The sequence below is a fragment of the Dipodomys merriami genome, unplaced genomic scaffold (genome assembly GCF_024711535.1).
Source record: "Dipodomys merriami isolate MVZ:Mamm:240054 unplaced genomic scaffold, mDipMer1.0.p SCAF_28, whole genome shotgun sequence".
Lineage (NCBI taxonomy): Eukaryota > Metazoa > Chordata > Mammalia > Rodentia > Heteromyidae > Dipodomys > Dipodomys merriami.
In genome coordinates this window covers 20,725,695-20,745,944 of record NW_027204270.1, presented here as the reverse complement: position 1 = coordinate 20,745,944, position 20,250 = coordinate 20,725,695, and the positions used below count along the sequence as shown (strand labels likewise).

The window sequence follows — 20,250 nt, the reverse complement described above, 5'->3', positions numbered from 1 at the left end:
AAAAAAGGATGGTGGAGTAAAGGGGCCTTTATTCCAACCTCTTTCTCAAAACTCATTATTCACAACAAAAAGAATTATAATAGTTATCTGTGATCCCTATCTAAAACTTGGATATGTACTGAGTTAATACTTGTACTGTGATATCAGAGTGAAGGAGGAAGATGAAGGAGAAAGCTGATAATATATTCTCCTCTAGAGCTAGAGACTTAACTGTACAAATTACGGGGAAAGGTCTATCCAATGATTTCTTGATTTGATTGAAGAAGACTGTAGGTGTTTTAAGAAGATGGCAAACATTCTCATAGAGACTGAGATTAAGAATGCAGAAAGAGGGGCTGGGAAGGTGGCTCAGTGGTAGAGTGCTTGCCTTGTATGCATGAGGACCTGAGTTCAATTCCTCAGCACCACATAAACAGAAAAAACCAGAAGTGGTGTTGTGGCTCAAGTGGTAGAGCGCTAGCCTTGAGCTAAAGAGCTGAGGGACAGTGCCCAGGCTCAGAGTTCAGGCCCCATGACCAGCAAAAAAAAAAAAAAAAAATGCAGAAAGAGCAGGGCACCAGTGGCTCACACCTGTCATCCTAGCTACTCAGGAGGCTGAGACCTGAGGATCACATTTCAAAGCCAGCCCACGCAGGAAAGTACATGAGACTCTTGTTAACCACCAGAAAAGTGGAAGTGGTACCGTGGCGCAAAATGTAGAGCACTAGCCTTGAGTGAAAAAGCTCAAGGATAGTACTTTAAGCCCTGAGCTCAAGCCCCACGGACCAACAAAAAATGCAGAAAGGGGCTGGGAAGGTGGCTTAGTGGTAGAGTGCTTGCCTTGCATGCATGAGGCCCTGTGTTCAATTCCCCAATACCACATACGCAGAAAAAGTTGGAAGTGGCGCTGTGACTCAAGTGGTAGAGCACTTGCCTTGAGCTGAAGAGCTCAGGGACAGTGCCTAGGCCCTGAGTTCAAGACTCACAACTGGCAAAAAAAAAAAAATGCAGAAAGGCAGGAGAGATGGAGCCAAGGGAATATAACCGACAAGACATACTAGAAAGAATGCTGGAGGTATACATGTCTTAGCATGAGCAGCCATCATAAAATACCAATTGCGTAGCTTTCATTTTCTTTAATTCTGGAGTTTTAGAAGTCTAAGACCAGGGTGACAGTATGGTCAGTCTGATGAGGCCAACCTCCCTTGTAGGTCACTGTCTTACTTGTTCTCAGAACTGTCTTTTGTATATATGTGTCTCTTCTTCTGAGGGCACTTTCCTGTCAGATCCCTACTCTTACAACCTATTTAACCTTAATTATCTCTCTACATAGGCATTATCTCTAAACTCAGTCATATTGAGGTGACGAGGGCTTCAACATACACATTTGAGGAGCATGGGGGCACAATGTAGTCCATAGGAGAAGAAAAGAAGATAGCCAGAGCAGTGAGGATATCACTTTGGGAGATGAGTCCCATTGCACAAGAATTCGAGGGTACACTAGACAACTAATCTAAGTGAAAAATCAGAGCATGCCCAGCAGACTCTTCAACTGTATTGTATCTCAGCAAATAACAAGCCACAGTAAAGAAGACTAATAACAGGAGTGGGTGTAGTGCACACCTATTGTTTAGCACTTAGGAGACTAAGACAGGAGGATTGCTAGTTTGAAACTAGCCTGGGCTAGATAGTGAGATTCTGTCCACACACAGCCAAGCTGGATACCAGTGGCTCACACCTGTAATCCAAACTATTCAGGAGGCTGAGATCTGGAAGATTTGGGTTTGAGGTCAGCCTGTTTGGGGTCAGCAGAAAAGTTGGAAATTCCATCTCCAAAATAACCAGCAAAAAGTTTGGATATAAGTGTGGATCAAGCAGTAAATATGCCAACCAAGCTGAGCAAGCAAGCTAAGCAAGCATGAGGCCCTGAGTTCAAATGAAATAACAACAACAAAAAAATAGAGACAATAATCAGAGACAATAATCAATTCTCTAAAACCAGAGCTGCTGGGCACCAGTGGCTTATGCCTGTAGTTCTACCTTCTCAGAAGGCTGAAATCTAAGGATTGCGTTTCAAAGCCAGCCCAGCCAGGAAAGCTCATGAGACTCCTACGTTACGACAGAAGTGGAGCTGTAGCTCAAGTGGTAGAGCCCTGGCCTTGAACAATAAAGCTCTCAGGGACAAAACAAAAAACAAACAAAAAGCTCAGGGACAATGCCCAGGCCATGAGTTCAAGCTCCAGGACCAAAAGAAAATACATAAAGCCAGAGCCTGAGTTAAAGATTCTTCTTACTTTTTATTTTTTGTCAGTCATGGGGCTTGAACTCTGAGTCTGAGCACTGTCCCTCAGCTCTTCAGCTCAAGGCGAGCAGTCTACCACTTGAGCTACAGTGCCACTTCCGGTTTTCTAATGGTTTATTGGAGATAAGAGTTTCACAGACTTTCCTGCCTGGGCTGGCTTTGAACTGTGATCCTCAGATCTCAGCCTCCTGAGTAGGTAGAATTACAGGCGTGAGCCACCAGTGCCCGGCTGAGTTAAGGATTCTTGTAAGAGTAATTTATTAGGAGGTACTCTAAGGAAGTGAGGGAAGAAGGGGAAAGCAGAATGCAAAGCAAATCAAAGAAATGGCTTCAGAAAGTCCAATTCCACAAAGAGCAGTAATCCTACTTTGTGGTAAGGGACCAGGCCTTGAATCTCATTCCATCAGTAATTGGTTGTGAGTTTCCCTCCAATGTAAGGAATTTCTGGGTAAGATTACTGCTGTAATTTGAGGGCAATTCTCAGGAATAGGGGCATCTGTGAGCCATTAGCTGCTAGTACTCACAACAGCTGGCAGATGAGGACATTGGCTTAGGTAAGGGCATCTGGGCAAAGCACCAACAACATCCACTAAAGCAGTGCTTCTGAAAGGGTGGTTCTGGGAAAGTGCTGCACCATCTCCATCTAGAACTGGATAGAAATGCAGGTTGTCTAGCCTACCTCCAGCTATACTAACTCAGTAAATTCTGGGGCAGGGCCCAAAACCTGTTTTAACAAGCACTTTGTGATTTGGGTTTGCATATGAAGTGTCCCCACAAAAGTCTCAGGTATTTGTTGAGGGTTTGGTCCCCAGCTGATAGCACTATTTTGGATTGGAAGGTTAGGAAAGTTTAGGAGGTAGGACCTCTGCAGGAAGTAGGTCACTGGAGGAAGGTTCTTTAGGGGTATCTTGTCCCTGTCCTCCTCCTCCTCCTCCTTCTTCTTCTCTCTCTGTCTTTGTCTCTGTGTCTGTCTCTGTCTCTCTGTGTCTGTCTGTCTGTCTCTCTGTCTCTCTCTCTCTCTCTGTCTCTCTCTCTCTCTCCTTCACCAGCTTCCTGGTAACCATAAGGTGACTAGATTTCTTCATGAAACAGTGAAACAGCTGGGCACTGGTGGCTCACACCTGTAATCCTAGCTACTCAGGAGACTGAGATCTAAGGATCTTAACCACCAGAAAATCAGAAGTGGAGCTGTGGCTCAAAGTGGTAGAATGCTAGCCTTGAATGAAAGAGTTCAAAGAGCACCCAGGGCCTGAATTCAAGCCTTACTAACAGAGGGGGGGAGGGGGCGGGGAGGGGGAAGGAAGGAAGAAAGAAAGAAACAGTGAAGCAGAATAAATCCTGCTTTCATGTGTGGGTATGGGTATGTGGGTGTGGGTGTGTTCTACTGGGACTTCAGAAGAGCATTGCCCTCCATGCTGTGTTCTTGGTGGAACCAGGTACTTGGAGTGAGACAGTGTTGCCCATCACTCTCAGCCACTCTTCTCAGTAGCACCTCACAAACTCAGGCCTGTGTTGCCCAGTTACTTTGGCCCCAAAAGTGAGCCTAAAAATGCAACTGTGGAACACTAAGACGGTGATCACAATACTAGCCAGCACTTACATGCATTTTCTCCAAGCTATTCACAGTTCTCAATGTTTTGCTCATGAGTCCTCTATGTGAGGTACAGCAGAAAATCCATTTTATACTTCAGGATACCCCAGCAACTGAGCCCAGATAGTAACTTATCAGAACCAGGACTCCAGTCTTGACCTCAAGAGATGGCGTTCAAATCTCAATTTGTTATTTACAAGTTTTGAGAACTTACACAACTCTCTGAGGCATGATTTCTTCATCTCTAAAATTAGGATAATAATCTTCTCTCTGGGATAAGAAATTTAGTGAGAACACATCTGTAAGTACCTGTGCATGGTAGATGATTAATAGTAGCAATTTTTTAAAAAGAGTAAAATTTTAGAGTTGTTGTGATGTATTCCTGTAGTCCCAGGCTTACAGATTGCACCCTGGATTATGTAGATTAATCTTGTCCTCCCCAAAAAGTGAAATGGCAACATTAAATTATTAACACTGTAGCAAAGAATGCAGAGCATATTTTTAAGCTAGCAAAATGTCTCTCAAGTTCATTCTTTTGTCATGTGAAGGTAGTTTGGTTTCAGTGTGGAAAATCATTTCCCTCTAGCAGGATTTCACAAGACAATACCACATTTGTCACATGGCACAGAGAGAAATAGAATCCCTTTAGCAAGAGAAATTTTAGCTTATCAATTACATTTGGAGATGATAAAACATAGATCATCCTGACACAAATTGGAAAAGCAAATGTAAAGATCACACATCCTAAATTGCTAGATATATTTTAATGGTTCAATATTAACTTGTTTGCATCTTAAAACATTTTAAAAAATCAAGTCACAGCCGTGTCTACTTTAGGCTGTGGCCATCATAAACAAATATGAAAAGAAGCAGAGTTAAAATAGATGAATACCAATGATTATCCATAAGTCTGATATAACCTAACACAAATGACCACTAAGAGACTTGTGAAGGAACAAGTGAAACAGAATTTCAAACCTGAGCTTCTGCATAACTCAATGACAGTTTTTGCTGATCAATGCCTGCTGTCCAATTGGTCAAGATTATAATGCTTTGGGGAAACAAAAAATAATCCTTTCTTGAAAATGAGTGGGAACAGTGGAAGATTCCAGCTTATCAAAGAGCCAGATTTCTGTGAAATATTCAAAGATGTTAAGGTGAGTATTCTCTTCCTGGTATTATTGGATATGTGTTACCATGGAAACCTGCCCCAGTACTACCACCACTGACCTATTTTAATCTTTCAGCAAGGAAAGGGTTACTGTCTTTTTCTCCTACCAGCTCCTCTCCCAATTTCTCTTCTCTAACAACTAGAATTCTTTCAGCGCTTGATGCTAAAAACCAATTTGTATCCTTTTAAAAAATTATTACTCTGGGGTTTGATCTCGGGGTCTTTCACCAGTTAGGCAGGGACCATAGAACTGGAGCCACATCTACATCCCCATCTTATCCCCATCTTAGTGATCAATTCTATGAATAGTGGATTTGGTCAGATGAATTTGCTTAACACAAGGGATGCCATAATAAACTGCTTGGTATCAGAATGGCTAGAGAGATATCACACTTGGATATGCCAGTGGGGTATCATTGCTCTCTTATTTGAAGGCATTGTGCAATGAATGTGGTGGGTACAGTGTGAAGTTAGACATTCTTTAACAGTACACTTACATGAACAGCCCAAGCATTGCTTCATTTTCGGGTTATAACAATTTGTCCTGATTGGTCACTCTGACCTGCATTTCCTAGCTGGGCGTTGTTTGCTAGTGGTTCAGCTGGGAACTCAAGTTAAAGATAAAAACGCTTCTGGGCTGGGAGAAGAGCCAAGCCTGGAAGAATCCTCCTGTTTGCTACCTAGAACTGGAGGATCTGTCCAGATTAGGTACGGAGCTTTTCCAGAACAGCACGAACTTCTTCTGGATTGTAGTTCCAAGGGCCAGGTTTTCCCTGCAAGAGAAATGAATCAGGCATTCCCTGAGTTCCACCTTGCAGGGAATATATGGGTCTAGAGCTCTGATGTGAGATGGGGTGGTGGTATCTACGCAGGAATTATTAGTACTGCACAGACAGTGTCAGATGCAATGTGAGGTGGATCTGATCACCCAACGATACAAGAGGGTGGCACCAACATTCATCCAGAGGACTAGGCAGAGAAGTAGAAGGAAAACTCAGGGAGGCAAAGGGACAAAGTTTCAGCAAAGGATCTATGTAAGTAAGATTTCCTTCCATCATCAGACCTTCAGACCTGCCTCATTCTCTCCAGCCCTCACATAGAGTTCTGCCCATTCTACACAGGAACGACCTTCACCTATCCAATCCTTTGCACTAGATCAGCTCTCTTTGGGCCCCTAGCACAACTCCCAGTGATCTCCTATCTTCAGTCCCTACCTACTCTAGTCCATTCTTCACCCAGTAGTCAATATTCTTTCTGTAGTACAAATCTGATTGTGCTTTTTCTCCTCATGGTCCTCCTAGGCCTCCTTGCCCCAAGATGAAAGCTGAAGTCTCTGGTTAAGAACCAGAGCCTTTGCTGGGCACCAGTGCACCGGTGGCTCACTCCTGTCATCCTAGCTACTCAGGAAACTGGAAATGGTGCTGTGGCTCAAGTGGTAGAGCACTCACCTTGAGCTGAAGAGCTCAGGGACAGTGCCCGCATGACCGACAAAAAAAAAAAAAAAAAAGAGCCCTGAAACCCAAATGCCCCCAATTCCCTACCCTCTTCCTTCTCTAACATACCTCAGTGCCTTGCCCACCCTTTTCCCTATTTGTGCAATGATTTTTCCTCCCCATATAACTCTTTATGGTTTAAGACCCAACTAGGCTTGCTACATCCTCTGAAAAGCCTATTCTTCCACAGGAGTTGGGAAATGTGCTTGGAGAACCAAGTTCATTCTGATGCCTCACATGTTTTCATTTACACATTGTCTGTGGCTGCTTCTTTTGGTTGTTTCTTTTGTTGTTATTGTTTGTTTTTATTGGTCAATAAGAGCCCAGAGCCTCATGTATGCTAGGTAAACACTCTATCACTGAGCCCCAGAATTGAAAAGTTGGGGAATCCCAGGGTTATTTGGCTTACAAAGTCAAAAATATCTATCACCTGATCCTTCATAGAAAAGGCTTTTTGGGGGAGGGGGGAGGCTTGTCAGTCGTGGGGCTTGAGCACTGGGTTTGGGCACTGTCCCCGAGCTCTTCAGCTGAAGGTGAATGCTCTACCACTTGAGCCACAGCACCATTTCTGATTTTCTGGTTGTTAATTGGAAATAAGACTCTCATGGATTTTCCTGCCTGGGCTGACTTCCAACCTCAATCCTCAGATCTCAGCCTCCTGGGTAGCTAGGATTACATGTGTGAGTCACTGGTGTCCAGCTTGAAAAGGTTGTTGACTCCTGCTCTGGAGTCCCATGCCACATGGGACATTGCATTACTGCTGATATCTGGGGCTTCTTTATAGTCTGGGAAGACCACTAGGATCTTGAAGTAACATAGGAGTCAATTAAGTTAATTTGTGCATGTCAGTCGTGGGGCTTGAACTCTGGGCCTGGATGCTGTTCCTGAGCTCTTCAGCTCAAGGCTAGCACTCTACCACTTGAAGCACAGTGCCACTTCTGGCTTTTTCTGCTTATGCGATGCTAAGGAATCAAACCCAGGGCCTCATGCATGCAAGGCAAGCACTCTACCACTGAGCCACCTTCCCAGCCCAAGGCGTTCTTTATTTGACCTGCATAGGTAGGGCCAGCCTGGCCTATAGGTCAGAGAGCATCTGGCAGTTGGGTTTCATCTGTCTCCAAGGTTTGAAATCCCTATGAAACTTAATGTCCCAGGATCAGAAGCTGTGCTTGCTTCCTTTATTCTAACCAGGCCAAAACCTTGAGAGACAGTAGCCATCAGGAAGCCTCGGCTATTGAGTCAAGCTCCCATGTCTCATCCTTACATCAGCATTTCTCACTCCTAGTGTAGAGGGCCCACTCTCCTTGACCTCCTACACCCAGGGTCAGACCTGCCTCAGCAATGATGGCTTCAGAGCCCCTCCATTTTCTGTTGTACCCCTTCCAGGAGATTTAGAATGGAAATCAAAGCCTTGCCTAGTAATCTGGGGCAAGTCAGTTTAGTCAGTTCCCCTCTCTGATCATCATTTATAAAATGGGAACATGTTCTTGCTTCCCTTCCCTTTTTTTCTTCCTTTCTTCCTTTCCCTCCCTCTTTCGCTCCCTCCCTCCCTTCCTTCCTTCCCCCTCCCTGCCCCCTGCTTTGTGTGCAAGTATTGGGGCTTGAATTGAGGGCCTCCATGTTCTCTTGGCTTTTTCCACTCAAGACTCACACCTCTATTTCCACAAACAATGTTTTCTTTTCTTTCTTCTTTTTCTTTTTCTTTTGTCTGTTGTGGGGCTTGAACTCTGGGCCTGGGCACTGTCCCTCAGCTCTTCAGCTCAAGGCTAGTCCTCTACTACTTGAGCCACAGTGCCACTTCCTGCTTTTTCTGCTTATGTGGCACTGAGGAATCCAATCCAGGGCCTCATGCATACAAGGCAAGCGCTCTACCACTGAGCCACCTACCCAGCCCCCAAAACAGCATTTTCTATCTCTCATAAAACCAAACCATCTGGCTTCTGAAGGCAGATAGGAGGATGCAGCTATGGTGTAACTGCTAAGTATTTTCATGTGCATTATTTCATCTCTGCAATTTCATATTGCAGAAGAGCTAAAGGGGTGAATAGGTTGCTGTGTTCACGTGGACAGCAGTGATTTGAATCCAGGTCTCCCTGAAACAAAGCCCTCTTTTGGCATTGTCTTTCCAGAGCCCTTTGTCCCAAGGTCACAACCTTATAGAGAATCCTGCCCTCCTGAAGTACATAGAGCCTCTCTGGCAGGGCTGCATAGAGCTGGCTGCTCTGGTTCTCCATTGTGTCCACCACGACAGGGCACTGAGGCTTCTGGTCCAGTAGCAGCTGGGCTGCCTGCAGGCGGTCCTGGAGGTTCCGGTGATGGCTGATGTTCACATTGTTCTTAAAAGCCCAACCATCTACAAGAGAAATATTAGTCCCCAGACTCCATAGGCATGCTCCACACTTCCTGCAGACTAAATGCCACCTGATTTTAACATAATATCCCACATAGAGTGCCCTTGGCCATGATTAGACCCAGTTTCCCACTAAAGATAGGTGACAATGTTGCAGAGAGAATTACTGATTGATCTAGAACTGAAGCACTAGGCTTCTGACTACAGGCCTTAGCTCTTCAGTGTGAGATAGTCTGAGACACAGTGCTTCTTGATCTTTAGTACACATGAATCTCTCAAGGACTTTGTAGATTTTGGGTTTTTTTTTTGGGGGGGGCCGGGGGGAGGACTCAGGGCCTGGGTTCTGTCCCTTCGTGTTTTCACTCAAGGATAACACTACCATTTAAGCCACAGCTCCATTTCTGGCTTTCTGCTGGTTAATTACAGATAAGAGTCATACATACTTTACTGCCCAGGCTGGCTTCGAACCATGATCCTCATATCTTAGATAGGATTATATGCATGAACCATGGGTGTCAGGCTAAAGGAACATTCTTTGTCCAGCTCCCAGAATGGCAAGGCTGTTGGTGCCTGCATCGCACTTTGACAGACAAGAGTCTAGAGCAGTGGTTATCCAGGTGTGTATTCCCCAGACTAGCTGTACAACATCACTTAGGAGTTTCTTAGTAATGTCGATTCTTAGGCCCCAACCTGTACTGACCAGGAATAAAGCCCAGCAATCTGTGTTCAACAGCCTTCCAATTGATTCTAATACTGAAGTTTTAAGGACTCTTAATGTTTTAAGGGCTATTCCTCAATTACAACAATCTTTTAAAAATACAAATCAGACCTTATCACTCTCCTTAAATCTTTCAGCTCTTTTACTCTTTCTTCTTCTTCTGGCCTCTCCACCCAGTCTTGAAATGGGGCTTGGGGAAAGGGAAGAGAGAAAAGAGAGTGAAAAAAGGAAGAGGCAGATAATCTTTCTGTACCTGATGCATGTGCTTCTTCAATGTAAATGATGAGGAAATCGGCTGTGGAATGAAAGTCTTCTACAAGTCTCTTGAATTGGTCGAATTTGAAAAGAAATGAAGGTCAGGTGCAACTACCAAAGTTCAGTACCAGTGGCCTATTGCCTAAACAGAAAAGAAGCCATCATAAATGTAGAATCTGTTCTCAGTTTTCTTTTGCATGTACCATCTTCTCTCCTACTTCACAATTCTGTTCCCTTTACTGCCCCTCCAGGATGGGGCCTGGACCTAGTGGCACTGGTTTGTGCCTTTCTAAAATAAGAGGTTTTATAAGATACCTCAGTGGACCACCTGCAGATGTGCGTGTGTGCATGTGCACGTGTGTGTGTGTGTGTGTGTGTGTTTGTATGTGTGCTAAAATGGCATGCCTATACAGCTTCCCTCTCTCTCCAGCCACCAGAGCAAGGTATCACGCCCCAGCCAAGAGCATAGAAGTTGAACCAGACTTTCCCCCTTCCTATTTACCTCAACCCCAAGGGTACTGCAGTTTCCTCTTTGGGGTCATGCTTGACACTGTGATAGAAGAAGAGAGGAAAAGTTTCTCTAGCTGGGTGCTGGTGGCTCATGCCTGTAATCCTAATGACTCAGGAGACTGAGATCTGAAGCCAGCCCAGGTAGGAAAGTCTATGAGACTCTTTTCTCTAATTAATCACTTAAAAACTGGAAGTGGCGCTGTGGCTCTAAGTGGTAGAATGCTTGCTTTGAGAAAAACAAAACAAAACAGGCCAGGGACAGTGTCTGGGGCTCTTAGTTCAAGCCCCAAAAATGTCAAAGAAAAAAGTTTATCCTAAGTCACTACTACATCACTTGGCAAATTACATCACTCTAGTCCGGGTAGAGACAGTTACTTCCATGCCCTGCCATGAGATGTCAGGGGATGCCCATACCTGACCCTGAGCTGCCCATGCTGGGGCCAGACCCTCTCTGTGACCAGAAAGTGATAGCAGTTCATTGGGTGGAAGCAGAAAGAAGGAACATCCAGAGCTGGGACAGTGGACCTTGCAAAATATGCCTCAGAGGTACAGGAAGGTCTGGAAAACAGGACCTGTGTGAATCAAGGCTCTGAGTCCCCCTGGCAACCTCTGTTGTTCCTTTGGGCTTCACTAACAAAATGCAGACCCAAAGATGAAATGAAGAATTTCAAGATAGCTTTTTGCAGAGTATAAATCTGCAAGTGTGAGGCCTTTCTGAGCGTGGGGTCCTGTGTGAGTCAGGAACTCATGCCTATAGGTCAGAGTCATCTATAATTCCCCAACTTGGACTAAGACAACACCCCAGAGCCAGAGCCAGGGCCAGAACACCGCTAAACCTTGTGTGTGTGTGTGTGTGTGTGTGTGTGTGTGTGTGTGTGTGTGTGTGTGTGTGTGTGTGTGTGTGTGTGTGTGTGTGTGTGTGTGTGTGTGTGTGTGTGTGTGTGATGGGGCCTGAACTCTGTGTGTGTGTGTGTGTGTGTGTGTGTGTGTGTGTGTGATGGGGCCTGAACTTTGGGCCTGTGTGTGTGTGTGTGTGTGTGTGTGTGTGTGTGTGTGTGTGTGTGTGTGTGTGATGGGGCCTGAACTTTGGGCCTGGGCGCTGTCCCTCAGCTCTTCAGCTTAAGGCTAGCGCTCTACCACTTGAGCCACAGCGACACTTCTGGCTTTTTCAGCTTATGTGGTACTAAGGAATTGAACCCAGGGCCTCATGCATGCAAGGCAAGCACTCTACCACTGAGCCACCTTCCCAGCCCCTGCTAAACCTTTATCACATCTATTGTGGTAAGAGCTGGTCCTGTACTGTGCTATAGCCTTAAGGTTCTCCACCCCCACCCCCACCCCCAACCTCCAATCCTGTGTTCACTGCCCCTTGAGGGCAGGGCCTCATTCATACTTCTCCCATTTGTATCCCAGATCTTGAGCATGCGCACGTTCACTCTTCAAGCATTTGTTCAGCACTTATAATGGGCAAAGCTACATACCACACACTGGGGATTCAGTGGGAAAGGTGGCCAGCAAGCCTCTGCCTGCATGTAGTTTCAGGTCTGATTAGTGGGGAGTCAGGCAACAAAAGCAAATAAGCACATAAGTGAAGCAATTTCAAATGTGATAAGTATTGTGAAAGAGACTATAAAGAAGTGCCCTACTTCAGACCTCTCCCCAGAGAGGGCCTCTGGGGAGCTGCCATTTAACCTGAGAAGCGAAGGAATAGAAAGACCAACCATGGGGAAAGGATAAAGGGCTTTCCAGGCAAAGGGACTCAATGTTCAAAGTCCTCCAGGACAGACAGGGCCGAGTTTGTTCAAGGACTCACAAGATCACTGGCTGGAACCAGAAGGAAAAGCAGCCATAATAGAGACCTCAGTGAAGAATTTCAATTTTTTGTCTTAAAAGCCTGGGCTGGCTTCAGACTGTAACCATCAGATCTTAACCTCCCAAGTAGCAAGGATTACAGGCATGAGCCACTGGTGTCTGGCAAGAATTTCAATTTTATTCTGGCTATATTGGGAGTCATGGAGATATAAAGCAAGGGTAGTGGATTTTTGCTGCCTTAATCCTTAACCTATTTTGTATACTATTGAGGGGAGAAGGTGCCCAGCCGGGTTCTGTGGAAGACAGAAGGGCTCAGGTCTGCTGTCTGCCCATAGCAGCCAAGCCACAGGCACTAACACCCAGGGCTGATTAGACCCTCCCACCAAGGTGTTTGATTGTGCAGAAGCAAGGAGAAAGAAGCACTTAGGGAGCATTGAGAAGTACTTCAAGGGACCGGGGAGCCATCACTAGCGGTAGACCAGGAGAAGCAGTATAATAGATGGGACTGCTATAGTGTGTGTGTGTGTGTGTGTGTGTGTGTGTGTGTGTGTGTGTGTGTGTGTGTGTGTGTGTGTGTGTGTGTGTGTGTGTGTGCGCTTGCTTGATGTACATGTGTGCTGATCCTGGGACTTGAACTCAGGGCGTGGGTGCTATCCCTAAGCTTCTTTTTTTTTTGGTCCGGTCATGGGGCCTGAACTCTGGGCCTGGGTGCTGTCCCTCAGCTCTTCAGCTCAAGGCTAGCACTCTACCACTTGAGCCACAGGCCACTTCCAGCTTTTTTTTTTTCTGCTTGTGTGGTGCTGAGGAATCCAACCCAGGGCCTCCTGCATGCAAGGCAAGCACTCTACCACTGAGCCACCTTCCCAGCCCCCCTAAGCTTCTTTTGCTCAAGGCTATCACTCAACCATTGAACTAGAGTGACACTTCCAGCTTTTTCTAAGTAGTTTATTGGAGACAAGAGTCTCAGGGCCTTTCCTGCCCAGGCTGACTTTGAACCATGATCCTCAGATTTCAGTACGGCTTTGCTGTGGTTAATTGATTAGTTACATATCTTCCTTGTTCTACAAGGATTTGAAGCAGCTTGTGCACATAATAAAATATAAAACAGAATAGACAGGGGGGGAAACTCTTGTCTCTCTGGAAGGCATAAAACAGGAAAGGAGAATAAAACATAATAAATATGTCTTATGTATTTATTAAAACTGAGTTATGTATTTTGTTCTGAGTTTTCTGGTGGCCAAGTAAAAGGAGAAACACAATTATATATTCCTAGTATTAAAGTCTACAGTATAAGGAGAAGGTAGATTGATTTCTCTAGAGACACAAAGCTCTCCTTATCTTTGGCTCACAGATTGTTTTCATAGGAGGCCCTCAGAGACTCTGAGTGGGCCTCAGTCCCTGTGGGTTTCCTGCATGATTATTCCTCACCCATGTGACAGGGAGGTATCAGCAGGAAAGGATCTCAGGTCAGTCATGGCCAAGTGGTGGGTCAGTGGACTCCAATGACCCCAGGGAGTCACTTAGGGTAAGATAAGTGACTAAGGTTCTGGTCTAGCTCAAAATATTAGCTTTCTGGAATTTTGTTTTCAATGGGCCAAAAAAAAAAATCAACACCCACTGATTGGGACACTCTGGAAGGGACAGAGCCATTTGTTTAATTATTTATATTGTGGTTGACACAGTGATTGGTATTGAGGGCAAAGTTCAAACTTAGTTCTCTGCTTCTCAGACAGCAGAGAGAGGAAAGATGGATATAGTGGGTAGTTGCACTGAAGGCTGGCATTACGCCCAGGTCCACAGGCCACAGGGCAGAGAACACCATTTTGAGAATGTTAGGTAAGGATCTCAGGTCAAGTCCAACTCTGTTTTATAAACAGGAAAACAGGTTTGTAGTAGAGGTGGACTTGGACTTACCCCAAAGACTCCTAGGCCAGTAAATTAACTCCACACCAAGTTCTCTCAGCAGAAAACCCCATGCATAATTACAAGCTAATTCCTCATTCCATTTGGAGAAATTTGAGATTTCAAATGGGGACTGAAATTTATTTTCTGACTCTTGGATAATAATCTATAACTAGTCTTCTCACACAACATGCTAGTTAGTCAAAGCTTGTGTGTGTGTGTGTATGTGTGTGTGTGTGTGTGTGTGTGTGTGTATGTGTGTCCAAGAGTGTGTGAGCACAATGTGCATGTGCTTACACTTGTACAGGAGACCACAGAGGATAGAAGATGGCTGTTAGTTTCTCTGAGCCCCTTCTACAAGACAGAAAGTACACCAGCACAAGTTCTAGTTTGGTCTCAACTAAGAAATCTGAACAAGTCATTTATTACATTGGGCCTTTGTATCTGTGAAACAGGGGAATTGCTTTTGGTTAGTCATAAAGAGTTTTCCAGGTCTCCCAATCTGTGGCTCTACATTCACAGTTCATGCTCAAAGTATACAACAGAGCATTTTAATGGCCTACTAGGTGTCTGAAACAGTTACAGGGTATCTATCTTACAGGCAGAACTGATCGTGTTAACTCTGTACTTGAAAACCAAGCATCTCAGATATGTCTGCAGGTAAGACACACCAGGCCTCCAAGTTCTGGTCCCTGCTGGTGGTCAACCTCATCTTTCATCCCTTCTTGTCCTTTGTACCCCACTTCTGCCAAGCTTAAGGATGCCCTTCCCCTTTCTTTCCCTGTTCTTAGAGCTGTCCTTAGAGATTCAGCTCATGGTCCTGTTCTCCAGGCAGCCTTCCAGCAGCGACCTCCTAACCCCACCTGTGAGATGACCCTGTGCTTGCCTTGCCTGCATCTCTCATGTCTGAGTTCTGTGGTGTTACTACCACTGCCTATTATTTCAGAGGATTCGAAGTCTAAGTGTAGAATACCAACTCCATTTTATAAAGGAATTTTTCTGTTTGTCTGTCATTCTCCTCTCATCCTTTGGTCTCAACTGCAGTAGCAGGGCCCAGAGACAACCCGAGACCTTTCTTCATTGAAGGTAGACAGTTAAATACTGTAAGACAATTCTATGAATTGGCCCTGAGGCAAGTTAGCTTTCAAGGAAAAGCTAATGGGAAATGATCTTTCTTTCTTTCTTTCTTTCTTTCTTTCTTTCTTTCTTTCTTTCTTTCTTTCTTTCTTTCTTTCTTTCTTTCTTTCTTTCTTTCTTCCCCCTCCCTCTCTCGCCCCCCTTGGTTGGTATCCAGCAAATTGGTCTGTCCTATTACAGTGTCTGTAATGGTAAAATTAGTGGTTATTCCTCGATGTCAGTGCTTGCTTGGTATGAATGTTTGTTGAATAAGTTGAGGTCTTTATTTTGGGGGCATTATGGCTTAAATTCATAAAAAAAGAATAAAAGAAAAAGGAAGAAAGGAAGCCAGCACTAGTAGCTTGTGCCTGTATCTAGCTATTCATGAGGCTGAAATCTGAAGGATCTTGATTCAAGGTCAGCTCAGGCAGAAAACTTTGCTAGCTTCCATCTCCAAAATAACCAGCAAAAAGCAGGTCTGGAGGCATGGTTCAAATGATAAAGAGACAGTCTAACAAGCACAAGGCCTTGAGTTCAAACCCCTGTGCCAAAAAAAAGGAAAAGAAAGAAACTATTAGTGCTCCCTTTGATTAAAACACTTCCCTCCGTGTGTGTGTGTGTGTGTGTGTGTGTGTGTGTGTGTGTTTGTGTGTGTGCACGTGTGCGCACGCACCAGTAGTATGGCTTGAATTCAAGGTCTAAGCTGTCCCTTTTTGTTCAAGGATAGTGCTCTACCACTTCTGGCTTTTTGCTGGTTAATTGTAGATAAGAGTCTCAAGGAGCCGGGCGCTGGTGGCTCACGCCTGTAATCCTAGCTACTCAGGAGGCTGAGATCTGAGGATCTCGGTTCAAAGCCAGCCTGGGCAGGAAAGACTGTGAGACTCCTATCTCCAGTAAAAAACCACCAGAAAACAGGAAGTGGCGCTGTAGCTCAAGTGGTAGAGCGCTTGCCTTGAGTTGAAGAGCTGAGGGACAGCGCCTAGGCCCAGAGTTCAAGCCCCACGACCGACAAAAAAAAAAAAAAAAAAAAAAGAGTCTCAAGGACTTTTCTACCCAGGGTGGCTTCAATCCTCAGGTCTCAGCTTCTTGAATAGCTAGGATTACAGGCATGAGCCACTGGTGCCCAGCAACACTCCCCATCTTAAGCTACAAAAGTCATTCTTTCTTCAAAGTTTAGTTCCAAAGACACTTCCTCTAGGAAGCCTTCCAAGTCCAGCAGCAGAGAAAAGTCAAACCTTCCTACTGTCTCCATTTCACAGAACTATAAAGATTTGTTTATTACATATACCTGTTCTGTAGAGATATAATGTCTTTGCCCCAAGAGCAGGAGAAGCAGTAGACCAGTAGATGGGACTGAGAGAGAATAGATGGCAACTTAAACTGCTATAATTTGTGTGCATCTGTGTGTGCACGTGCTTGCTGTGTGTGCATGTGTATGTGCGCACGCATGCACGCATGCGCATTTTCTACGGGTCTGTCATACTAGAGGTGTTAATGCCAGTCAAAAAGCATTGAAAAGCCAGGTGCTGGTGGCTCTCACCTATAATCCTAGCTACTCAGGAGGCTGAGATCTGAGGTTGTGGTTCAAAGCCAGCCCAGGCAGGAGAGTCTGTGAGACTCTTATATCTAATAAACTACTCAGAAAACCAGAAGTAGCACAGTGGCTCAAGTGGTAGAGCGCTAGCCTTGAGCTGAAGAGCTGAGGGACAGCGTTCAGGCCCAGAATTCAAGCCCCATAACTGACAAAAAAAAAAAAAAAGCATTGAAAACACAAAAGTAAAAGTCCTCTCTCTGGATCTGACCTGGTCACTCACTGGCTCTGTTCCCTTGTCCTTATTTCACTCCTTTCGAAAATGAGAGGATTGACTGACTAGGTTAATACTTCCCAAAGGGTGCTTTTTGGAATCAGTTCAATGATCATAGGCCATTTCCTTTGGTGGAAAGTTGGGTTTATGTCTTAGGAAAACCAGTCAGCAATAGGTTGATGTATTAAATGTTTCATGCATTTGCTTTATTGTTTTAAATGCCAGTCCTGGGCTTGAACTCAGGGCCTAGGAACTGTCTCTGACCTTTTTTTACTCAAGGTTAGGCCTCTTCCATTTGAGCCAAAGCTCCACTTCTGGTCTTTTGGTGGTTAAGAGAAGAGTCCCATGGACTTTCCTGCCTGGGCTGGCTTTGTACCATGATCCTCAGATCTCAGCCTCCTGAGTAGCTAGGATTACAGGTGTGAACCACCAGCACCAGGCTCATGTGTTTTCTTTTAAGAGTCAGAGCTTCTCAGAGTCGTTTTTTTGTGAAATACTGGGCTTGAACTCAGGGTCTCAAGCTCTTACTTGCCTCCTCCCACCATACCTTACTGGTACTCTAGCACTTGAGTCACATCTCCATTTCTAGCTTTTTCTTGTTCATTGGAGATAAAAAGTCTTTTGGATTTGTCTGCCTCTGCTGGCTTCAAACCTCTATCCTCAGATCTCAGCCTCCTGAGAACAGGGAGCTTAGGTATCCAGGTGCTGGTTCTGAGGAAAGGCATATGAGGAGAGGTGTGGGCAGGGAGGCATGGCCCCAACTAACAGCGTTAGCCCAACTAACAGTGTCCAGAAAGCTGGACGCTGGCCCGTGAGGGTGTGTGGATGGCTGGCATGGAGAACATTCCAGAAGGACATTCACGTATCAGTGAAGTCACAGAGAAGGCAAAGCACAAGAGATGGACAAGGCCCCACAGTTTATCTCCAGAAAGTGAGTGTGAGGAGCGCTCAGAAGTGATAGTGGTGAGAAAAGTTGGAGCCTAGCTGGGAGCTGGTGGCTCACGCCTGTCATCCTAGCTACTCAGGAAGCTGAGATCTGAGGATTGCAGTTCAAATCCAGCTCAGGCAGGAAAGTCTGTAAGACTCTTATCTGCAATTAACCAGGAAGGAAGAGAGAAAGAGAGAAAGAGAGAGACAGAGACAGACAGAGATCTTCAACAAGTATATACTGAGTGATTACTATCTGCCAACAGAAGGCAGGGCACAATAATTGTGAAGAGTTATAATGTCCCTCCACAGAGTTTGAAAACTAATGAAGGCAACCCCTAAGTCAAATACCCACCACCCAATTACAAACCACGATGGCCTGAATAAAGTAAATTTTGAGATGTTAATCAGAATAGAAGAGAGGCAACCTGAGTTGGGGAAACTAGAGTTGGCTTTGAGCAGCACTCTGAAGGATGAGATGGGAGGGTTTCACCAAGCAGAGATGGTCATGGGGTGCCCTGGAAGAAGGTCTTCATTATAAGACCAGCATTGAGGGCTAGAAGCCAGAGTGAATGACTTGTGATCTGACTGTCTGGGAAAGTGGTTAGGCCCTCAGAGGAACAGAACTGGAGAATATTTCATTTCTTGATCAAGAAGAAGAAAAGAACCCCCCCCCAAAGGAGCAGAGGAAGAAAATTCAACACCTTCCAAGCCACCTCTCCATCCCCTGCACTGCCACTTTCTCAAGCCCCCTGAGGACATAGTGGCCTCCTGACCTTGCATGAAGTCCCAAATGCTGCACCTCTGTCCTGAGAGGCTGATCACTGAGCAGTTTGGAGCCAGACCTCCATACATAGCCTTGTCTTCCAGTCTCTGCCACCGGACCTTCAGGACGAACCAGAAGTACTGTGTGCTAAAGAAAGTCGGGACCCAGTTGTCTGGGGAGAAGCGAGGATTCCTGGTCATGCCGGTCTTCTGGCCCATGGCCAGGATATGCTTCTTGACCCTCTCTGGAAAAAGAATCATTAGCATTTTGCCCATGGCCACCTCTACAACCACCTGCAAGAATATCCAGAGCCGCTTCAGCCACAGTCCTTGCCGGGACAGCCCCATCTCTGAGCAACCAGCACTGCCTCTGAGGCTGATGGACCCAGAGGCTGCAGCCAAGCAAGACGCAACACTGGGCGGAGCTGAACAAAGGTGCAGAGTAGGAAGAGCCAATCCCTGACCAGAGGAAGGAGCCAGGATGGAAGGTGTTTGCTTTGCTGTCAATAAAATGGAAAATCCCTAACCATCTGCACAAATGTTTACTCTAAATTGTTATCATTTCAGATCAGTTGTCTTTGCTTTTGAGAGATCCTTGGATTGGGACAATCCAGATCTTAATTTTCCCTCTGCTTAACTTGAATACTTGGACCCAGTACAGCTAAAGTCACCCTTCTGTACAATTAATATATGCTAATAAAAGAATGGAAAAGATTTGTTTCAGGCTGGGTACCAGTGGCTCATGCCTGTAAATCCTAGCTACTCAGGAGGCTGAGATCTGAGGATCATGATTTGAAGCCCACCCATGTGGAACTGTCTGTGAGACTCATCTCCAATTAACCAGCAAATACCCCCTCACCCTCCACCTCTGCCTAGAAATAGAAGTGTGACTCAATTGGTAGAGCACTAGCCTTGAGTGAAAAAGCCAAGCAACAAGGGTATGAGGCCCTAAATTCAAGCCGCAGAATCACTGTGTACATGTGCATAGGCGCATGTGTGTGTGCACACGCACACAGAGATCGGTTTCAAGTGAATAGATTGTAACTGTGGTTATTCTTCTACTAAAGAAAGATGGGTTTCACCCTCACAGTTTCCCAATGATGGGTATTTGTGGAGGACAAGTCCGCACCAGAGTTTATGAATCTGGGTCCTTCCAGGCTGGTACAGGGCTGGGGCCATCCCCAGGGAAATCTGAGGCCTGCCCCTCCACTTAGCACTGGAGTGGAGTGAGTAAAACACTTCCAGTCCTCCGGGAGGCCATAGTTGAGTGCAGGGAAGAGAAAGTTCACAGAAAATTGCTGTGTAGTCTACTTCATACAGAGTCAGAGGGTTTGTGGGTATGACGGGAGCATGGGGAAGAGGCAGCTGATTCTCTTCAGAGAGGTCCAGAGGACTTCAAAGTGAGGACAGTGATCCTAGTGGAAGGAACCCCATGGCCAAAGGCCTAGAAGCCAGAGAGCATGACTCAAAGAAGCTCAAAGTTGGAAAGTGTTTTAAAATACATCTAAAACCACTTCCTTTTTTTAAACTAGGGGGAGTAGAGTTGAGAGGGGA

The 20,250-nt window shown here is 45.4% G+C and overlaps 1 protein-coding gene across 1 annotated transcript; it reads right to left on the bottom strand.

The window, feature by feature from the left end:
• Positions 1–4,617: 4,617 nt before the first annotated feature.
• On the bottom strand, positions 4,618–19,071 carry LOC138838423 (type I iodothyronine deiodinase-like). The gene is made up of 4 exons (XM_070037919.1): positions 18,708–19,071; positions 9,858–10,001; positions 8,690–8,889; positions 4,618–5,816 (listed from the first exon to the last, which is right to left on the bottom strand). Exons 1-4 carry the CDS (start codon positions 19,042–19,044, stop codon positions 5,748–5,750), a joined length of 750 nt encoding a protein of 249 aa, XP_069894020.1. The 5' UTR covers positions 19,045–19,071; the 3' UTR covers positions 4,618–5,747.
• Between the last annotated feature and the right edge of the window lie 1,179 nt (positions 19,072–20,250).